At 51.8% G+C, this 22,136-nt stretch overlaps 2 protein-coding genes across 4 annotated transcripts in view; one reads left to right on the top strand and one right to left on the bottom strand.

Annotated features, from left to right (window-relative positions):
- The window catches only part of LOC141059291 (uncharacterized), a 67,618-nt gene extending 60,208 nt beyond the window's left edge, over positions 1-7,410 (bottom strand). The window contains exon 1 of the mRNA XM_073555622.1: positions 7,303-7,410. Coding sequence (XP_073411723.1) covers positions 7,303-7,329 — 27 coding nt within the window. The 5' untranslated portion in view covers positions 7,330-7,410. The remainder of the gene's footprint in view (positions 1-7,302) is intronic.
- A 622-nt stretch (positions 7,411-8,032) lies between these two features.
- The window catches only part of LOC141059281 (uncharacterized), a 31,039-nt gene continuing 16,935 nt past the window's right edge, over positions 8,033-22,136 (top strand). Inside the window, exon 1 of one of the 3 annotated variants that reach the window (XM_073555595.1) lies at positions 8,033-8,121. The gene's annotated coding sequence lies outside the window, so the exon portion shown is untranslated. Of the gene's footprint in view, positions 8,122-15,111; positions 15,255-20,893; positions 21,173-22,136 lie in introns of those variants that run through there. The other 2 variants (XM_073555594.1, XM_073555592.1) reach the window with 2 other exon arrangements.

Genomic DNA, 22,136 nt, shown 5'->3' with positions numbered 1-22,136 from the left:
TATACTGTGTGGGGGCATCGTATGTTCTGCATAAGGGGCATAATGGGGGCATTACACTGTGTGGGGGCATCATATATACTGCATAAGGGGCATAATGGGGCATTATACTGTGTGGGGGCATCATATATACTGCATAAGGGGCATAATGGAGCATTATACTGTGTGGGGGCATCATATATACTGCATAAGGGACATAATGGGGGCATTATACTGTGTGGGGGCATCATATATACTGCATAAGGGGCATAATGGGGCATCATATATACTGCATAAGGGGCATAATGGGGGCATTACACTGTGTGAGGGCATCATATATACTGCATAAGGGGCATAATGGGGGCATTATACTGTGTGGGGGGCATCATATATACTGCATAAGGGGCATAATGGGGGCATTACACTGTGTGGGGGCATCATATATACTGCATAAGGGGCATAATGGGGGCATTACACTGTGTGGGGGGCATCATATATACTGCATAAGGGGCATAATGGGGGCATTACACTGTGTGGGGGGACCATATATACTGCATAAGGGGCATAATGGGGGCATTACACTGTGTGGGGGCATCATATATACTGCATAAGGGGCATAATGGGGGCATTACACTGTGTGGGGGCATCAGATATACTGCATAAGGGGCATAATGGGGGCATTACACTGTGTGGGGGCATCAGATATACTGCATAAGGGGCATAATGGGGGCATTACACTGTGTGGGTGCATCAGATATACTGCATAAGGGGCATAATGGGGGCATTACACTGTGTGGGGGGCACCATATATACTGCATAAGGGGCATAATGGGGGCATTACACTGTGTGGGGGCATCATATATACTGCATAAGGGGCATAATGGGGGCATTACACTGTGTGGTGGCATCATATATACTGCATAAGGGGCATAATGGGGCATTATACTGTGTGGGGGCATCATATATACTGCATAAGGGGCATAATGGAGCATTATACTGTGTGGGGGCATCATATATACTGCATAAGGGACATAATGGGGGCATTATACTGTGTGGGGGCATCATATATACTGCATAAGGGGCATAATGGGGCATCATATATACTGCATAAGGGGCATAATGGGGGCATTACACTGTGTGAGGGCATCATATATACTGCATAAGGGGCATAATGGGGGCATTATACTGTGTGGGGGCATCATATATACTGCATAAGGGGCATAATGGGGGCATTACACTGTGTGGGGGCATCATATATACTGCATAAGGGGCATAATGGGGGCATTACACTGTGTGGGGGGCATCATATATACTGCATAAGGGGCATAATGGGGGCATTACACTGTGTGGGGGGACCATATATACTGCATAAGGGGCATAATGGGGGCATTACACTGTGTGGGGGCATCATATATACTGCATAAGGGGCATAATGGGGGCATTACACTGTGTGGGGGCATCAGATATACTGCATAAGGGGCATAATGGGGGCATTACACTGTGTGGGGGCATCAGATATACTGCATAAGGGGCATAATGGGGGCATTACACTGTGTGGGGGGCACCATATATACTGCATAAGGGGCATAATGGGGGCATTACACTGTGTGGGGGCATCATATATACTGCATAAGGGGCATAATGGGGGCATTACACTGTGTGGTGGCATCATATATACTGCATAAGGGGCATAATGGGGGCATTACACTGTGTGGTGGCATCATATATACTGCATAAGGGGCATAATGGGGGCATTATACTGTGTGGGGGCATCGTATGTACTGCATAAGGGGCATAATGGGGGCATTACACTGTGTGGGGGCATCATATATACTGCATAAGGGGCATAATGGGGCATTATACTGTGTGGGGGCATCATATATACTGCATAAGGGGCATAATGGAGCATTATACTGTGTGGGGGCATCATATATACTGCATAAGGGACATAATGGGGGCATTATACTGTGTGGGGGCATCATATATACTGCATAAGGGGCATAATGGGGCATCATATATACTGCATAAGGGGCATAATGGGGGCATTACACTGTGTGAGGGCATCATATATACTGCATAAGGGGCATAATGGGGGCATTATACTGTGTGGGGGGCATCATATATACTGCATAAGGGGCATAATGGGGGCATTACACTGTGTGGGGGCATCATATATACTGCATAAGGGGCATAATGGGGGCATTACACTGTGTGGGGGGCATCATATATACTGCATAAGGGGCATAATGGGGGCATTACACTGTGTGGGGGGACCATATATACTGCATAAGGGGCATAATGGGGGCATTACACTGTGTGGGGGCATCATATATACTGCATAAGGGGCATAATGGGGGCATTACACTGTGTGGGGGCATCAGATATACTGCATAAGGGGCATAATGGGGGCATTACACTGTGTGGGGGCATCAGATATACTGCATAAGGGGCATAATGGGGGCATTACACTGTGTGGGTGCATCAGATATACTGCATAAGGGGCATAATGGGGGCATTACACTGTGTGGGGGGCACCATATATACTGCATAAGGGGCATAATGGGGGCATTACACTGTGTGGGGGCATCATATATACTGCATAAGGGGCATAATGGGGGCATTACACTGTGTGGTGGCATCATATATACTGCATAAGGGGCATAATGGGGCATTATACTGTGTGGGGGCATCATATATACTGCATAAGGGGCATAATGGAGCATTATACTGTGTGGGGGCATCATATATACTGCATAAGGGACATAATGGGGGCATTATACTGTGTGGGGGCATCATATATACTGCATAAGGGGCATAATGGGGCATCATATATACTGCATAAGGGGCATAATGGGGGCATTACACTGTGTGAGGGCATCATATATACTGCATAAGGGGCATAATGGGGGCATTATACTGTGTGGGGGCATCATATATACTGCATAAGGGGCATAATGGGGGCATTACACTGTGTGGGGGCATCATATATACTGCATAAGGGGCATAATGGGGGCATTACACTGTGTGGGGGGCATCATATATACTGCAAAAGGGGCATAATGGGGGCATTATACTGTGTGGGGGGCATCATATATACTGCATAAGGGGCATAAAGGGGCATTACACTGTGTGGAGGCATCATATATACTGCATAAGGGACATAATGGGGGCATTACACTGTGTGGGGGAATCATATATATTGCATAAGGGGCATAATGGGGGCATTACACTGTGTGGAGGCATCATATATACTGCATAAGGGGCATAATGGGGGCAATACACTGTGTGGGGGGCATCATATATATTGCATAAGGGGCATAATGGGGGCATTACACTGTGTGGGGGCATCATATATACTGCATAAGGGGCATAATGGGGGCATTACACTGTGTGGGGGCATCATATGTACTACATAAGGGGCATCATATATACTGCATAAGGGGCATAATGGGGCATTACACTGTGTGGGGCATCATATATACTGCATAAGGGGCATAATGGGGGCATTACACTGTGTGAGGGCATCATATATACTGCATAAGGGGCATAATGGGGGCATTATACTGTGTGGGGGGCATCATATATACTGCATAAGGGGCATAATGGGGGCATTACACTGTGTGGGGGCATCATATATACTGCATAAGGGGCATAATGGGGGCATTACACTGTGAGGGGGCATCATATATACTGTATAAGGGGCATAATGGGGGCATTACACTGTGTGGGGGGCACCATATATACTGCATAAGGGGCATAATGGGGGCATTACACTGTGTGGGGGCATCATATATACTGCATAAGGGGCATAATGGGGGCATTAGATATACTGCATAAGGGGCATAATGGGGGCATTACACTGTGTGGGGGCATCATATATACTGCATAAGGGGCATAATGGGGGCATTACACTGTGTGGGGGGCATCATATATACTGTATAAGGGGCATAATGGGGGCATTACACTGTGTGGGGGGCACCATATATACTGCATAAGGGGCATAATGAGGGCATTACACTGTGTGGGGGCATCATATATACTGCATAAGGGGCATAATGGGGGCATCATATATACTGCATAAGGGGCATAATGGGGGCATTATACTGTGTGGGGGCATCATATATACTGCATAAGGGGAATAATGGGGGCATTACACTGTGTGGGGGCATCATATATACTGCTTAAGGGGCATAATGGGGGCATTACACTGTGTGGAGGCATCATATATGCTGCATAAGGGGCATAATGGGGGCATTATACTGTGTGGGGGCATCATATACACTGCATAAGGGGCATAATGGGGGCCTTATACTGTGTGGGGGCATCATATATACTGCATAAGGGGCATAATGGGGGCATTACACTATGTGGGGGCATCATATATACTGCATACGGGGCATTACACTGTGTGGGGGCATCATATATACTGCATAAGGGGCATAATGGGGGCATTATACTGTGTGGGGGCATCATATATACTGCATAAGGGGCATAATGGGGGAATTACACTGTGTGGGGGCATCACATATACTGCATAAGGGCCATTATGGGTGCATTACACATTGTGGGGGCATCATATATACTGCATAAGGGGCATAATGGGGCATGACACTGTGTGGGGCATCATATATACTGCATAAGGGACATAACGGGGGCATTATACTGTGTGGTGGCATCATGTATACTGCATAAGGGACATAATGGGGGCATTACACTGTGTGGGGGCATCATATATACTGCATAAGGGGCATTACACTGTGTGGGGGCATCATATATACTGCATAAGGGGCATAATGGGGGCATTATACTGTGTGGGGGCATCGTATGTTCTGCATAAGGGGCATAATGGGGGCATTACACTGTGTGGGGGCATCATATATACTGCATAAGGGGCATAATGGGGCATTATACTGTGTGGGGGCATCATATATACTGCATAAGGGGCATAATGGAGCATTATACTGTGTGGGGGCATCATATATACTGCATAAGGGACATAATGGGGGCATTATACTGTGTGGGGGCATCATATATACTGCATAAGGGGCATAATGGGGCATCATATATACTGCATAAGGGGCATAATGGGGGCATTACACTGTGTGAGGGCATCATATATACTGCATAAGGGGCATAATGGGGGCATTATACTGTGTGGGGGGCATCATATATACTGCATAAGGGGCATAATGGGGGCATTACACTGTGTGGGGGCATCATATATACTGCATAAGGGGCATAATGGGGGCATTACACTGTGTGGGGGGCATCATATATACTGCATAAGGGGCATAATGGGGGCATTACACTGTGTGGGGGGACCATATATACTGCATAAGGGGCATAATGGGGGCATTACACTGTGTGGGGGCATCATATATACTGCATAAGGGGCATAATGGGGGCATTACACTGTGTGGGGGCATCAGATATACTGCATAAGGGGCATAATGGGGGCATTACACTGTGTGGGGGCATCAGATATACTGCATAAGGGGCATAATGGGGGCATTACACTGTGTGGGTGCATCAGATATACTGCATAAGGGGCATAATGGGGGCATTACACTGTGTGGGGGGCACCATATATACTGCATAAGGGGCATAATGGGGGCATTACACTGTGTGGGGGCATCATATATACTGCATAAGGGGCATAATGGGGGCATTACACTGTGTGGTGGCATCATATATACTGCATAAGGGGCATAATGGGGCATTATACTGTGTGGGGGCATCATATATACTGCATAAGGGGCATAATGGAGCATTATACTGTGTGGGGGCATCATATATACTGCATAAGGGACATAATGGGGGCATTATACTGTGTGGGGGCATCATATATACTGCATAAGGGGCATAATGGGGCATCATATATACTGCATAAGGGGCATAATGGGGGCATTACACTGTGTGAGGGCATCATATATACTGCATAAGGGGCATAATGGGGGCATTATACTGTGTGGGGGCATCATATATACTGCATAAGGGGCATAATGGGGGCATTACACTGTGTGGGGGCATCATATATACTGCATAAGGGGCATAATGGGGGCATTACACTGTGTGGGGGGCATCATATATACTGCATAAGGGGCATAATGGGGGCATTACACTGTGTGGGGGGACCATATATACTGCATAAGGGGCATAATGGGGGCATTACACTGTGTGGGGGCATCATATATACTGCATAAGGGGCATAATGGGGGCATTACACTGTGTGGGGGCATCAGATATACTGCATAAGGGGCATAATGGGGGCATTACACTGTGTGGGGGCATCAGATATACTGCATAAGGGGCATAATGGGGGCATTACACTGTGTGGGGGGCACCATATATACTGCATAAGGGGCATAATGGGGGCATTACACTGTGTGGGGGCATCATATATACTGCATAAGGGGCATAATGGGGGCATTACACTGTGTGGTGGCATCATATATACTGCATAAGGGGCATAATGGGGGCATTACACTGTGTGGTGGCATCATATATACTGCATAAGGGGCATAATGGGGGCATTACACTGTGTGGTGGCATCATATATACTGCATAAGGGGCATAATGGGGGCATTACACTGTGTGGGGGGCACCATATATACTGCATAAGGGGCATAATGGGGGCATTACACTGTGTGGGGGCATCATATATACTGCATAAGGGGCATAATGGGGGCATTACACTGTGTGGGGTCATCATATATACTGCATAAGGGGCATAATGGGGGCATTACACTGTGTGTGGGGGCATCATATATACTGCATAAGGGGCATAATGGGGGCATTACACTGTGTGGGGGCATCATATATACTGCATAAGGGGCATAATGGGGGCATTACACTGTGTGGGGGCATCATATATACTGCATAAGGGGCATAATGGAGGCATTACACTGTGTGTGGGGGCATCATATATACTGCATAAGGGGCATAATGGGGGCATTACACTGTGTGGGGGGCATCATATATACTGCATAAGGGGCATAATGGGGGCATTACACTGTGTGGGGGCATCATATATACTGCATAAGGGGCATAATGGGGGCATTACACTGTGTGGGGGGCACCATATATACTGCATAAGGGGCATAATGGGGGCATTACACTGTGGGGGCCAAGAAAGGGCCCCTGTACTATGAGAACAATCCGTTTCCTCCCTTCCTGTCTTCCATAGTTGGGTCCTATGTATATATTACAGGAAACAGAACAGAAACACAATGATTCTTATAAAGTGGCAACAACAACCCCAAAAGAGTCTCTGCTGAAGGGGTTAATGTCCCCCGCGCTCAGTAATGGGGAGCCTCCAGCACTTACCTCCACCCACAGAGCCGCACTCCACATATATGGCTGCTCTGTGCGCACAGGACCTGTGATGAGGTCACAGGAGGGGAGGAGTCAGGGGTCACATGATCTCCGGAGTGCAGACATGGAGACTTCTCCTCAGTCAGTGGCCTTCCCGCCATTATTCCCCTCACTACTGGCACAATTCCCCCGCGCCGCCTTTTCTACACAGTGTTATGTGTGGAATGTAACGTGTGATTTCTCTGGAGACAAATAGACCCCACACATGAGGGAATTATCACCAGTTACCGGACGGCTACTATATGGCGGCATATGATTGTGCTATCGCCTCCATACCAGGAGCTAAAATTGCGAATCTCGTTTAACCCCTTCCAGTGTCCGGCTAAGACTCGTATAAGACAATCCACCTTTCCAGTCACCATGGGTTTTTTTTTTATAAAGGGAACCTGTTACCTGGTTTTGGCCCTGTAAGCTGCGGCCACTGCCTTTCGGGGTTTATCTACAGCACTCTGTAATGCTGTAGATAAGCCCCTCATCTAATTTGAAAGATAAGAAAAGCAAGTTTAATTACACTCACACGGGGGGCGGACCGGTGCAGTCCGGGTCCAATGGGTGTTGCAGGTATGGGCCCGGCGCCTCCCATCTTTTTGCGACGCCGCCTTCCTGCTTGCTTCATTGCTCCTGAGCCATAGCGCTTCTGCACAGGCGTACTTCTCTGACCTGTTGAGGGCAGAACAAACTACTGCAGTGTGCAGGCGCTGGGCCTCTCTGACCTATCACAGCCTGGCCCAGATGCCCCACAAGAGACCCAACAGTTGTGGAAAGTGAAGGGTAAGGTATTCATCTAGGAGGGTAAGCTGTGTCAGAGAAGTATCAATTCCCGAACCCACAAACTGGTCTGGCAGGTAGTAGTTCCGAGGTGGGATGCACCAATGGTCCTGGAAGCGTACCACAATGGAGTAGGACACTTTGGATAGAAGTTGGAGGTCCTACTTTGCGAGAGGTTCTACTGGATTAGCATGAGGAAAGCCATTGCGGACTGGTGCCGAGAGTGTGGACCAAGCAACCTATGCAGGAAAGACCATACCAGCGAGCCCCATTACAGCCAATAATCACCAAGCAGCCACTTGAACTGGTAGCTTTGGACCACATGAAGCTGACCCTAAGCTGTTCAGGCTATGTCTACAGCCTCACCATAGTGGACCACTAGTCCAGGTTCCTGGTAGTCATGCTTGATAAGGACCAAACAGCGAAGACAGCAGCCAAGGCGTTCCAAAAATACTTTTGTAGGACGCATAGTTACCCTGACCGAGTTCTGACTGACCAAGGCCCAGCTTTTGAAGCAGAAGTGTTCCAGGAGTTCTGTAACCTGTATGGTTTTAAAAAGATCAGGGCAACACCCTACCATCACCAGACAAATGTCATGTGTGAGAAAATGAACCATGTGGTAATTGACCTGTTGAAGACGTTCCCCCTGGAAGAGAGGAACATGTCGCCAGAAAAATTGCCAGATCTAGTGGATCAATACAACCACATTCCAGTGAACACCAACTGTCCACCGGCCTACCTAATGCGAGCAAGACCTGGCAAGTTGCCCATTGACTTGGACATGGGAGTCCTGACACCTGAGGTGACATTACCAGACGCAGACTGGGATACAGAGTGGCAGCAACAATACCGCAAAGTGCAAGAGTGTGTAGAATAAAGTATGTCTCAAGCAAGACAGAAGAAAGAAAGAAACTACAATCAGCAAGCATCTGCAGTTCCCTTGTCACCTTGAGAACAGGTACTCAAAAGAAAGAGACGAGTACACAAACTTGATGATCAGAGGGAAGCTGAACCATATACCATCGTGCCTTCAAACTTTGACAATACTAAGGTATGCCTTATCAGCAAAGATGGGGGAGACACCTCAGCAGCAGTGTCAAGGGATCACCTAAAACCATGCCCTGTCCAACTGAAGGAAAGGATTGAAGACAAAGAAGTTCCTCAGTCAGTAGAAAAAGTGGAAGAAAAGATCAGCACCGTACTCAGTGAGTTCCCTTCAAATTGGGCAAAGGTGAATCAAGCCGTCATAGTTCCTGTCCTAATCTTTCCCCACCTTACTGCACCTGAAGTAGCAGAGACTCAAGACTCTTCGGCTCCAGTAACAGATGCTGCATCAGCAGAGGAACGCGAAAGTCTGCCCCCTGCTAGCGGTGAATCTGTCAGACCCATGGTGAGTCTAAGAGTTCGCAGACAGCTGCCCAGTTTACCAACATCAACAACAGGCACACTAGTCCAAATTAGGCCATTAGAGGTACCCATGCTATGTAGATCTACCCGTAGTACAGGAGGTCAGATCCCAGCTCGGTATAGGGACTAAAATGGAAACAGTATATGTAAATAAGAAAGAATACATTCAGGCATGTGTCTTTTGTGCTCGGAACAGGTCCTCTAGGTAGAGGCCGGCTGGGTTACTGTACCCCCTGCCGGTGGCAGACAGACCCTGGGAGATGGTTGGCATGGATTTTGTGGTCGGCCTGCCCAAGCCTGGTGGCAGTACGGTCATCTGGGTGGTCACGGATCATTTTTCTAAAATGGTGCATCTGGTGCCACTCACGCGGCTGCCTTCCACTTGTGGTCTCGTAGCACTGTTCATAAAGCACGTACTTCGTTTGCATGGCATGCCGGACAAAATTGTTAAGTGACCGAGCTCCCCAATTTGCATCTCGGTTTTGGAGGGAGCTCTGCAGCCTACTCAGTATCGAGCTAAATTTGTCCTTCGCCTATCATCCCGAGACGAACGGGTTGGTCGAGAGAGCCAATCAAACTCTGGTCACCTACCTGCGACATTTTGTCTCGGCCAGGCAGAATGACTGGGCATCCTTACTACCGTGGGCCGAATTTGCCCTGAATAATGCAGTGGCTGATTCCACTGGTCAGACGCCATTCCTTCTTAATTACGGCCAGCATCCGCGCGTCCCCGTCCTGATGCCAGTGTCTTCCACTGATTCCAGGTTGGCAGACTGGGCAGTGGAGGCTCGCGACATTTGGGATCGCACCCAGGATGCCATTCGAGCTTCTAAGGAGAGAATGAGGGCGTCAGCTGACACATCGGTGCCCCGCTTGAACTTTTGCCCCTGGCAACTTGGTGTGGCTTTCTGCCCGAAATATCAGGCTGTGGGCCGAGTCCACCAAGTTCGCGCCGCGATACATTGGTCCCTTCAAAATCCTCGAGCGGATCAGCTTGGTGGTCTACCGTCTGTCTCTTCCACCACACTTGGCCATCTCTGACGTCTTCCACGTGTCCCTTCTCAAACCTGTTCACATGTCCCATTTTTCCGAGTCATCTGCCGGGACATCAGCCTTGTCTTCGGACGAGTTTGAGGTCAACACCATTGTGGGACGCAGGGTGGTGTGTAGCAAAAAGTTTTATTTGGTGGATTGGAAGGGTCATGGTCCAGAGGCCCAGACCTGAGAACCAGTGGAGAACACCCATGCCCCGCTCCATATCGCGGCATTTGAGCGTAGTGAGGCTCAGAGGGGAGGGGGCCCTAGGAGGGGGGGTAATGTTAGGCGTCGGGTTCCTGCAACTGCACAGCAGGGATCCAGAGCCTTGCATTCAGCAGTCTCCCATTCTCCTTCGACTGCAGAGGAGCCTGCTCAGCAGTCCCGTTGTTCCCGACACTCTGCTCAGCCCAGCTCTGTGGGTCTGGCTGTTGCTGCCACCTCTGGGCCAGCAATAGCAATGCAGGCTGCTCAGCAGCAAGCCACTCCAGAGGCTAAGTCCTTCTGTCGCTCCACTGAGCATGCTCATGAGACGATCTCTCGTTGGAGATCGGGAGTCGCATGCCCAGGTCGTTCTCCAGATTTGATTGGTCCATCTCAGGGATCTGGAAGCTTCCGGAAGGTCCCGGCTCTAAAAGGTTCGCATGGCCGCTCGGCCATGCTCTAGTATAGACTCTAGTTGCTACCTGTGTGAATGATGACGGATGCATGGACTTGCAAATGACTCATTAAGATTCCCCTCCCTCTGATATTACGTGTGTGGATAGGGAACTAGTGTTAGAGGCAGCGCCAGTCAGTGGCAAGCTACAGGCCACAGTGCATATCATCCACAGTACTAGCGTCCGACAGTGTGCCTGCTACCGGGCATTGTCGTCCTGCGGCAGTGTCCTTTGCTGCGCTGCAGTCAGCAGTACTTATGGTTGCAACGCCGCACGCACAGTAGGTCTAGAGGGACGCGGACCCTGTGCCTTGGACCCGAGTCCTGTGACCATATACCGTGCGTGCTTTCCGCTGAGACCTGTGAGTTCAACAGGCTCAGCATTTGTGTTTAACGCCTCGGCGTCTCTGTGAATTAACAGAGTCCGCCCAGCGCACATCGGGTGACGTTCAACCCGCGTGCATAATGCTGCCATATCAAGCGTCTGCCATTACATAGCAGCAGTGTAACACCTCTGCATGGTGGATCCAGGGCGGCGAACGCACTTTCTATTATTTATTATTTAGTGCGTTCCACCGTCCCTAACATCCTACCATCCCAGATGTATACTGGAGATGTGAAAGAGATAGGGGATTATATATCCATGTTGGGTGGTCCTGGCAAATTATACAAGAATTTTGGGATATCGTGTCCTAAACTTTGACTGAAGTATAACACGCTCGATTAGTTCCAACTCCAGAGTGTATTTTTCTAAATTTTTCTTATCTATTTCCTCTGACCCGGGGGGGTTAATTATAGAATGCTGTAGATAAACCCTGAAAGACATTGGCCGCATCTTATAGCAGCAAAAAATGCTGACAGGTTCCAGGCAGGTTTTACACATCAGGATATTTCCGGTACTGTAAAACACTGTACCAAAGATATCCATGTCCATGTGTCTGCGAGTGTGCGACTCATATGTGGCAACCGTGTGCCGCCCATGTGCTGCATCATTCCCACATGGATGGCTAGCAGTGAAACAACGGTACAATAGTCGCAGTTACACGGTGGCAGGTGCTGAAGACAAATCCCATTCTTCCCTGATGGCGCTGAAATCATGCAGAGCAGGGGAGAATGATGTCAGCATCGTAATCACCTGCCGCCAGGGAACAGCACTTCCTGTAGCGCTTCTTCACCAGTTCCAATGCATGTCACACGGAGGACATCAATGTGTGTTCTCCGTGTACACGTGTGTGTGACACTTTGTGGACCGTGCAACTGGTAAAAATGTCACATGTCAGCGTGTTTTGCCCACAAACACACGACCCGCAAAAGCATGCTGACGTGCATAGGCCCATTAACTTGAGTGGGTCTACGTGTGTCACTGTCTTCAGGACATGTGAAAACTTTCATCACACATACCAGACACACTGACGAGAGGCCTAATGACATACAAACAAAAAATTAGCTAACGCAAGGTGATGAGCAGCCTTTCCTCAGCAGTGATGGCCTTCCTCATGACCGTATCGGACAAGGTCAGATGGGGTGACAATATTTCCAGCAGCCTGCCAAATGCCAGGATCGTTAGATGGCAGAACGATACGAATTTGTCTGGAAATCTGAAAATTTGACATGAAAACGTGGTTAGTTACTATATGATTATATTTTTTCAGACACGTTTTAATTAGGATATTATCTTTAGATATTTGGTAGTTTACCTCCTCATATTAGTGTAGAGCACATAGACATGCCCCTTCTCCGTGCGCTCGGCTACGAGTGGGTGCACACACATTTTCCTTGCTCGCCTTCTTCTGTGTCAATATTTTTTGACATCTACTTTAGCTTACCTGCTCTCTGTGATGATTGAGGATTTGCAGCAGTAACCCCAGCATCATTATTCTGTATGGCCTGCGGAGCCGTAGCTGCGCGCTCTAGTCTTGGGTCCGCTCTGTGCTCTGCTGGGCACTCTGCTCTTCGAGCAACCGTCCACTCATGATTGGTTTGTTTTTGCAAAATAGAGAATGGAAGAAGAAGGGGTTGGACAAGGAAATGACATCACATTTTTTTCCTTAGTTAAGTTTGTCAAAGTTTAGATATCTTTATTGCTGTCAAAAACGCAGATAAATCCGCAGGCAAAACCGCAATGAAAAACAGCATCAAATCTGCACCTGCGTTTTCTGCCAAGAGATGCGGATTCTGTGCTGAAAAATCCGCAACGTGTGCACATACCCTAACAGTACCCAAGCAGTGCCAGGATGTCCCCATAAAAGTGTCAGTCCACATACACTGTACTAATGTAGAAACCACATGGATAAATATCAGATATTAGAGGATAACAAAAGTCACAATGCACAATACAGAGAGGAGTGAGGGCCTGATCCCAGGAGCTACAGTCTGAGGAAAGGGCTAAACAGCCTTCATTAGACCCCTGTACAGCTGTATAATGAGGCCCAGGCTTTATAGTGAAGGGACAGGAGGGAGAGAAGAGGGGAAAGGAGCAAGAAGAGCCGGACTGCCCATCACTTGACCCCTGTACAGCTGTATAATGAGGCCCAGGCTTTATAGTGAAGAGACTGGAGGGCGAAAAGAGGGGAAAGGAGCAAGAAGAGCTGGACTGCCCATCACTAGACCCCTGTACAGCTGTATAATGAGGCCCAGGCTTTATAGTGAAGAGACTGGAGGGAGAAAAGAGGGGAAAGGAGCAAGAAGAGCCGGACTGCCCATCACTAGACCCCTGTACAGCTGTATAATGAGGCCCAGGCTTTATAGTGAAGGGACTGGAGGGAGAAAAGAGGGGAAAGGAGCAAGAAGAGCCGGACTGCCCATCACTAGACCCCTGTACAGCTGTATAATGAGGCCCAGGCTTTATAGTGAAGGGACTGGAGGGAGAAAAGAGGGGAAAGAAGCAAGAAGAGCCGGACTGCCCATCACTAGACCCCTGTACAGCTGTATAATGAGGCCCAGGCTTTATAGTGAAGGGACTGGAGGAAGAAGAGAGGGGAAAGGAGCCAGAAGAGCCAGACTGCCCATCACTAGACCCCTGTACAGCTGTATAATGAGGCCCAGGCTTTATAGTGAAGGGACTGGAGGGAGAAAAAGGGGGAAAGGAGCAAGAAGAGCTGGACTGCCCATCACTAGAGCCCTGTACAGCTGTATAATGAGGCCCAGGCTTTATAGTGAAGGGACTGGAGAGAGAAAAGAGGGAAAGGAGCAAGAAGAGCCGGACTGCCCATCACTAGACCCCTGTACAGCTGTATAATGAGGCCCAGGCTTTATAGTGAAGAGACGGGAGGGAGAAAAGAGGGGAAAGGAGCAAGATGAGCCGGAGTGCCCATCACTAGACCCCTGTACAGCTGTATAATGAGGCCCAGGCTTTATAGTGAAGGGACAGGAGGGAGAAAAGAGAGAAAGGAGCAAGAAGAGCCGGACTGCCCATCACTAGACCCCTGTACAGCTGTATAATGAGGCCCAGGCTTTATAGTGAAGGGACAGGAGGGAGAGAAGAGGGGAAAGGAGCAAGAAGAGCCTGACTGCCCATCACTTGACCCCTGTACAGCTGTATAATGAGGCCCAGGCTTTATAGTGAAGAGACTGGAGGGGAAATGAGCAAGAAGAGCTGGCCTGCCCATCACTAGACCCCTGTACAGCTGTATAATGAGGCCCAGGCTTTATAGTGAAGAGACTGGAGGGAGAAAAGAGGGGAAAGGAGCAAGAAGAGCCGGACTGCCCATCACTAGACCCCTGTACAGCTGTATAATGAGGCCCAGGCTTTATAGTGAAGGGACTGGAGGGAGAGAAGAGGGGAAAGGAGCAAGAAGAGCCGGACTGCCCATCACTAGACCCCTGTACAGCTGTATAATGAGGCCCAGGCTTTATAGTGAAGAGACTGGAGGGAGAAAAGAGGGAAAAGAGCGGGGCTGCCCATCACTACACAGCAGCCAGAGTCCTGCATACACTGAGGCAACTGATCATGTGACTTCTGACTCCTCCCCTCCTGTGACCTCATCGCAGGTCCTGTGCGCACAGAGCTGCCATATATGTGGCTCTGCGGGTGGAGGTAGGTGCCGGACGCTCCATTATTCTCTATGTGGAGTGTGGCTCTGCGGGTGGAGGTCGGTGCTGGAGGCTCCATTATTCTCTATGTGGAGTGTGGCTCTGCGGGTGGAGGTCGGTGCTGGAGGCTCCATTATTCTCTATGTGGAGTGCGGCTCTGCGAGTGGAGGTCGGTGCTGGAGGCCCCATTATTCTCTATGTGGAGTGTGGCTCTGCGGGTGGAGGTCAGTGCTGGAGGCTCCATTATTCTCTATGTGGAGTGTGGCTCTGCGGGTGGAGGTCAGTGCTCGAGGCTCCATTATTCCTTATGTGGAGTGCGGCTCTGCGAGTGGAGGTCGGTGCTGGAGGCCCCATTATTCTCTATGTGGAGTGCGGGTGGAGGTAGGTGCCGGAGGCTCCATTATTCTCTATGTGGAGTGTGGCTCTGCGGGTGGAGGTCGGTGCTGGAGGCTCCATTATTCTCTATGTGGAGTGTGGCTCTGCGGGTGGAGGTCAGTGCTCGAGGCTCCATTATTCCTTATGTGGAGTGCGGCTCTGCGAGTGGAGGTCGGTGCTGGAGGCCCCATTATTCTCTATGTGGAGTGCGGGTGGAGGTAGGTGCCGGAGGCTCCATTATTCTCTATGTGGAGTGCGGCTCTGCGGGTGGAGGTCGGTGCTCGAGGCTCCATTATTCTCTGTGTGGAGTGCGGCTCTGCGAGTGGAGGTCGGTGCTGGAGGCCCCATTATTCTCTATGTGGAGTGCGGCTCTGCGGGTGGAGGTCGGTGCTGGAGGCTCCATTATTCTCTATGTGGAGTGCGGCTCTGCGGGTGGAGGTCGGAGCCGGAGGCTCCATTATTCTCTATGTGGAGTGCGGCTCTGCGGGTGGAGGTCGGTGCCGGAGGCTCCATTATTCTCTATGTGGAGTGTGGCTCTGCGGGTGGAGGTCGGTGACGGAGGCTCCATTATTCTCTATGTGGAGTGTGGCTCTGCGGGTGGAGGTCGGTGCCGGAGGCTCCATTATTCTCTATGTGGAGTGCGGCTCTGCGGGTGGAGGTCGGTGCCGGAGGCTCCATTATTCTCTATGTGGAGTGCGGCTCTGCGGGTGGAGGTAGGTGCTGGAGGCTCCATTATTCTCTATGTGGAGTGTGGCTCTGCGGGTGGAGGTCGGTGCTGGAGGCTCCATTATTCTCTATGTGGAGTGTGGCTCTGCGGGTGGAGATCGGTGCTGGAGGCTCCATTATTCTCTGTGGAGTGCGGGTGGAGGTCGGTGCTGGAGGCTCCATTATTCTCTATGTGGAGTGCGTCTCTGCGGGTGGAGGTAGGTGCTGGAGGCTCCATTATTCTCTATGTGGAGTGTGGCTCTGCGGGTGGAGGTCGGTGCCGGAGGCTCCATTATTCTCTATTGATGGAGGCTCCATTATTCTCTATGTGGAGTGCGGCTCTGCGGGTGGAGGTAGGTGCTGGGGGCTCCATTATTCTCTATGTGGAGTGCGGCTCTGCGGGTGGAGGTCGGTGCTGGAGGCTCCATTATTCTCTATGTGGAGTGCGGCTCTGCGGGTGGAGGTCAGTGCCGGAGGCTCCATTCAATCTCTATTGCTGGAGGCTCCATTATTCTCTATGTGGAGTGCGGCTCTGCGGGTGGAGGTCGGTGCTGGAGGCTCCATTATTCTCTATGTGGAGTGTGGCTCTGCGGGTGGAGGTCGGTGCTGGAGGCTCCATTATTCTCTATGTGGAGTGCGGCTCTGCGGGTGGAGGTCGGTGCCGGAGGCTCCATTATTCTCTATTGCTGGAGGCTCCATTATTCTCTATGTGGAGTGCGGCTCTGCGGGTGGAGGTCGGTGCTGGAGGCTCCATTATTCTCTATGTGTAGTGCGGCTCTGCGGGTGGAAGTAAGTGCTAGAGGCTCCATTATTCTCTACGTGGAGTAGGGCTCTGCGGGTGGAGGTCGGTGCTGGAGGCTCCATTATTCTGTATGTGGAGTGCGGCTCTGCGGGTGGAGGTTGGTGCCGGAGGCTCCATTATTCTCTATGTGGAGTGTGGCTCTGCGGGTGGAGGTCGGTGCCGGAGGCTCCATTATTCTCTCTGTGGAGTGCGGCTCTGCGGGTGGAGGTAGGTGCTCGAGGCTCCATTATTCTCTATGTGGAGTGTGGCTCTGCGGGTGGAGGTTGGTGCTGGAGGCTCCATTATTCTCTATGTGGAGTGTGGCTCTGCGGGTGGAGGTAGGTGCTGGAGGCTCCATTATTCTCTATGTGGAGTGTGGCTCTGCGGGTGGAGGTTGGTGCTGGAGGCTCAATTATTCTGTATGTGGAGTGCGGCTCTGCGGGTGGAGGTTGGTGCCGGAGGCTCCATTATTCTGTATGTGGAGTGCGGCTCTGCGGGTGGAGGTAGGTGCTGGAGGCTCCATTATTCTCTATGTGGAGTGTGGCTCTGCGGGTGGAGGTCGGTGCCGGAGGCTCCATTATTCTCTCTGTGGAGTGCGGCTCTGCGGGTGGAGGTCGGTGCCGGAGGCTCCATTATTCTCTATGTGGAGTGTGGCTCTGCGGGTGGAGGTAGGTGCTCGAGGCTCCATTATTCTCTATGTGGAGTGTGGCTCTGCGGGTGGAGGTAGGTGCTCGAGGCTCCATTATTCTCTATGTGGAGTGTGGCTCTGCGGGTGGAGGTAGGTGCTGGAGGCTCCATTATTCTCTATGTGGAGTGTGGCTCTGCGGGTGGAGGTTGGTGCTGGAGGCTCCATTATTCTCTATGTGGAGTGTGGCTCTGCGGGTGGAGGTCGGTGCTGGAGGCTCCATTATTCTCTCTGTGGAGTGCGGCTCTGCGGGTGGAGGTCGGTGCTGGAGGCTCCATTATTCTCTATGTGGAGTGTGGCTCTGTGGGTGGAGGTCGGTGCCAGAGGCTCCATTATTCTCTATGTGGAGTGTGGCTCTGCAGGTGGAGGTCGGTGCCGGAGTCTCCATTATTCTCTACGTGGAGTGTGGCTTTGCGGGTGGAGGTAGGTGCTGGAGGCTCCATTATTCTCTATGTGGAGTGTGGCTCTGCGGGTGGAGGTCGGTGCTGGAGGCTCCATTATTCTCTATGTGGAGTGTGGCTCTGCGGGTGGAGGTCGGTGCTGGAGGCTCCATTATTCTCTGTGGAGTGCGGGTGGAGGTCGGTGCTGGAGGCTCCATTATTCTCTATGTGGAGTGCGGCTCTGCGGGTGGAGGTAGGTGCTGGAGGCTCCATTATTCTCTATGTGGAGTGCGGCTCTGCGGGTGGAGGTCGGTGCCGGAGGCTCCATTATTCTCTATTGCTGGAGGCTCCATTATTCTCTATGTGGAGTGCGGCTCTGCGGGTGGAGGTAGGTGCTGGGGGCTCCATTATTCTCTATGTGGAGTGCGGCTCTGCGGGTGGAGGTCGGTGCTGGAGGCTCCATTATTCTCTATGTGGAGTGCGGCTCTGCGGGTGGAGGTCAGTGCTGGAGGCTCCATTATTCTCTATGTGAAGTGTGGCTCTGCGGGTGTAGGTCGGTGCTGGAGGCTCCATTATTCTTTATGTGGAGTGTGGCTCTGCGGGTGGAGGTAGGTGCTGGAGGCCCCATTATTCTCTATGTGGAGTGTGGCCCTGCGGGTGGAGGTCGGTGCTGGAGGCCCCATTATTCTCTATGTGTAGTGCGGCTCTGCGGGTGGAGGTAAGTGCTAGAGGCTCCATTATTCTCTACGTGGAGTAGGGCTCTGCGGGTGGAGGTCGGTGCTGGAGGCTCCATTATTCTGTATGTGGAGTGCGGCTCTGCGGGTGGAGGTTGGTGCCGGAGGCTCCATTATTCTGTATGTGGAGTGCGGCTCTGCGGGTGGAGGTAGGTGCTGGAGGCTCCATTATTCTCTATGTGGAGTGTGGCTCTGCGGGTGGAGGTCGGTGCCGGAGGCTCCATTATTCTCTCTGTGGAGTGCGGCTCTGCGGGTGGAGGTCGGTGCCGGAGGCTCCATTATTCTCTATGTGGAGTGCAGCTCTGCGGTTGGAGGTAGGTGCTGGAGGCTCCATTATTCTCTATGTGGAGTGTGGCTCTGCGGGTGGAGGTCGGTGCTGGAGGCTCCATTATTCTCTCTGTGGAGTGCGGCTCTGCGGGTGGAGGTCGGTGCTGGAGGCTCCATTATTCTCTGTGGAGTGTGGCTCTGTGGGTGGAGGTCGGTGCCGGAGGCTCCATTATTCTCTATGTGGAGTGTGGCTCTGCGGGTGGAGGTCGGTGCCGGAGTCTCCATTATTCTCTACGTGGAGTGCGGCTCTGCGGGTGGAGGTAGATGCTGGAGGCTCCATTATTCTCTATGTGGAGTGCGGCTCTGCGGGTGGAGGTCGGTGCCGGAGGCTCCATTATTCTCTATGTGGAGTGCGGCTCTGCGGGTGGAGGTCGGTGCCGGAGGCTCCATTATTCTCTATGTGGAGTGTGGCTCTGCGGGTGGAGGTCGGTGCTGGAGGCTCCATTATTCTCTATGTGGAGTGCGGCTCTGCGGGTGGAGGTCGGTGCCGGAGGCTCCATTATTCTCTATTGCTGGAGGCTCCATTATTCTCTATGTGGAGTGCGGCTCTGCGGGTGGAGGTCGGTGCTGGAGGCTCCATTATTCTCTATGTGTAGTGCGGCTCTGCGGGTGGAGGTAAGTGCTAGAGGCTCCATTATTCTCTACGTGGAGTAGGGCTCTGCGGGTGGAGGTCGGTGCTGGAGGCTCCATTATTCTGTATGTGGAGTGCGGCTCTGCGGGTGGAGGTTGGTGCCGGAGGCTCCATTATTCTGTATGTGGAGTGCGGCTCTGCGGCTGGAGGTAGGTGCTGGAGGCTCCATTATTCTCTATGTGGAGTGTGGCTCTGCGGGTGGAGGTCGGTGCCGGAGGCTCCATTATTCTCTCTGTGGAGTGCGGCTCTGCGGGTGGAGGTCGGTGCCGGAGGCTCCATTATTCTCTATGTGGAGTGCAGCTCTGCGGGTGGAGGTAGGTGCTCGAGGCTCCATTATTCTCTATGTGGAGTGTGGCTCTGCGGGTGGAGGTTGGTGCTGGAGGCTCCATTATTCTCTATGTGGAGTGTGGCTCTGCGGGTGGAGGTAGGTGCTGGAGGCTCCATTATTCTCTATGTGGAGTGTGGCTCTGCGGGTGGAGGTTGGTGCTGGAGGCTCCATTATTCTGTATGTGGAGTGCGGCTCTGCGGGTGGAGGTTGGTGCCGGAGGCTCCATTATTCTGTATGTGGAGTGCGGCTCTGCGGGTGGAGGTAGGTGCTGGAGGCTCCATTATTCTCTATGTGGAGTGTGGCTCTGCGGGTGGAGGTCGGTGCCGGAGGCTCCATTATTATCTCTGTGGAGTGCGGCTCTGCGGGTGGAGGTCGGTGCCGGAGGCTCCATTATTCTCTATGTGGAGTGCGGCTCTGCGGGTGGAGGTAGGTGCTCGAGGCTCCATTATTCTCTATGTGGAGTGTGGCTCTGCGGGTGGAGGTAGGTGCTCGAGGCTCCATTATTCTCTATGTGGAGTGTGGCTCTGCGGGTGGAGGTAGGTGCTGGAGGCTCCATTATTCTCTATGTGGAGTGTGGCTCTGCGGGTGGAGGTTGGTGCTGGAGGCTCCATTATTCTCTATGTGGAGTGTGGCTCTGCGGGTGCAGGTCGGTGCTGGAGGCTCCATTATTCTCTCTGTGGAGTGCGGCTCTGCGGGTGGAGGTCGGTGCTGGAGGCTCCATTATTCTCTATGTGGAGTGTGGCTCTGTGGGTGGAGGTCGGTGCCAGAGGCTCCATTATTCTCTATGTGGAGTGTGGCTCTGCATGTGGAGGTCGGTGCCGGAGTCTCCATTATTCTCTACGTGGAGTGTGGCTTTGCGGGTGGAGGTAGGTGCTGGAGGCTCCATTATTCTCTATGTGGAGTGTGGCTCTGCGGGTGGAGGTCGGTGCTGGAGGCTCCATTATTCTCTATGTGGAGTGCGGCTCTGCGGGTGGAGGTAGGTGCTGGAGGCTCCATTATTCTCTATGTGGAGTGCGGCTCTGCGGGTGGAGGTCGGTGCCGGAGGCTCCATTATTCTCTATTGCTGGAGGCTCCATTATTCTCTATGTGGAGTGCGGCTCTGCGGGTGGAGGTAGGTGCTGGGGGCTCCATTATTCTCTATGTGGAGTGCGGCTCTGCGGGTGGAGGTCGGTGCCGGAGGCTCCATTATTCTCTATGTGGAGTGCAGCTCTGCGGGTGGAGGTAGGTGCTCGAGGCTCCATTATTCTCTATGTGGAGTGTGGCTCTGCGGGTGGAGGTTGGTGCTGGAGGCTCCATTATTCTCTATGTGGAGTGTGGCTCTGCGGGTGGAGGTAGGTGCTGGAGGCTCCATTATTCTCTATGTGGAGTGTGGCTCTGTGGGTGGAGGTTGGTGCTGGAGGCTCCATTATTCTGTATGTGGAGTGCGGCTCTGCGGGTGGAGGTTGGTGCCGGAGGCTCCATTATTCTGTATGTGGAGTGCGGCTCTGCGGGTGGAGGTAGGTGCTGGAGGCTCCATTATTCTCTATGTGGAGTGTGGCTCTGCGGGTGGAGGTCGGTGCCGGAGGCTCCATTATTATCTCTGTGGAGTGCGGCTCTGCGGGTGGAGGTCGGTGCCGGAGGCTCCATTATTCTCTATGTGGAGTGCGGCTCTGCGGGTGGAGGTAGGTGCTCGAGGCTCCATTATTCTCTATGTGGAGTGTGGCTCTGCGGGTGGAGGTAGGTGCTCGAGGCTCCATTATTCTCTATGTGGAGTGTGGCTCTGCGGGTGGAGGTAGGTGCTGGAGGCTCCATTATTCTCTATGTGGAGTGTGGCTCTGCGGGTGGAGGTTGGTGCTGGAGGCTCCATTATTCTCTATGTGGAGTGTGGCTCTGCGGGTGGAGGTTGGTGCTGGAGGCTCCATTATTCTCTCTGTGGAGTGCGGCTCTGCGGGTGGAGGTCG

The sequence above is a fragment of the Dendrobates tinctorius genome, unplaced genomic scaffold, assembly GCF_039654945.1.
Source record: "Dendrobates tinctorius isolate UK_male_01 unplaced genomic scaffold, ASM3965494v1 ptg000226l, whole genome shotgun sequence".
Classification (NCBI taxonomy): Eukaryota; Metazoa; Chordata; class Amphibia; order Anura; family Dendrobatidae; genus Dendrobates; species Dendrobates tinctorius.
The sequence above is the reverse complement of the archived record's forward strand: the minus strand, read 5'-3'. Positions and strand labels throughout refer to the sequence as shown.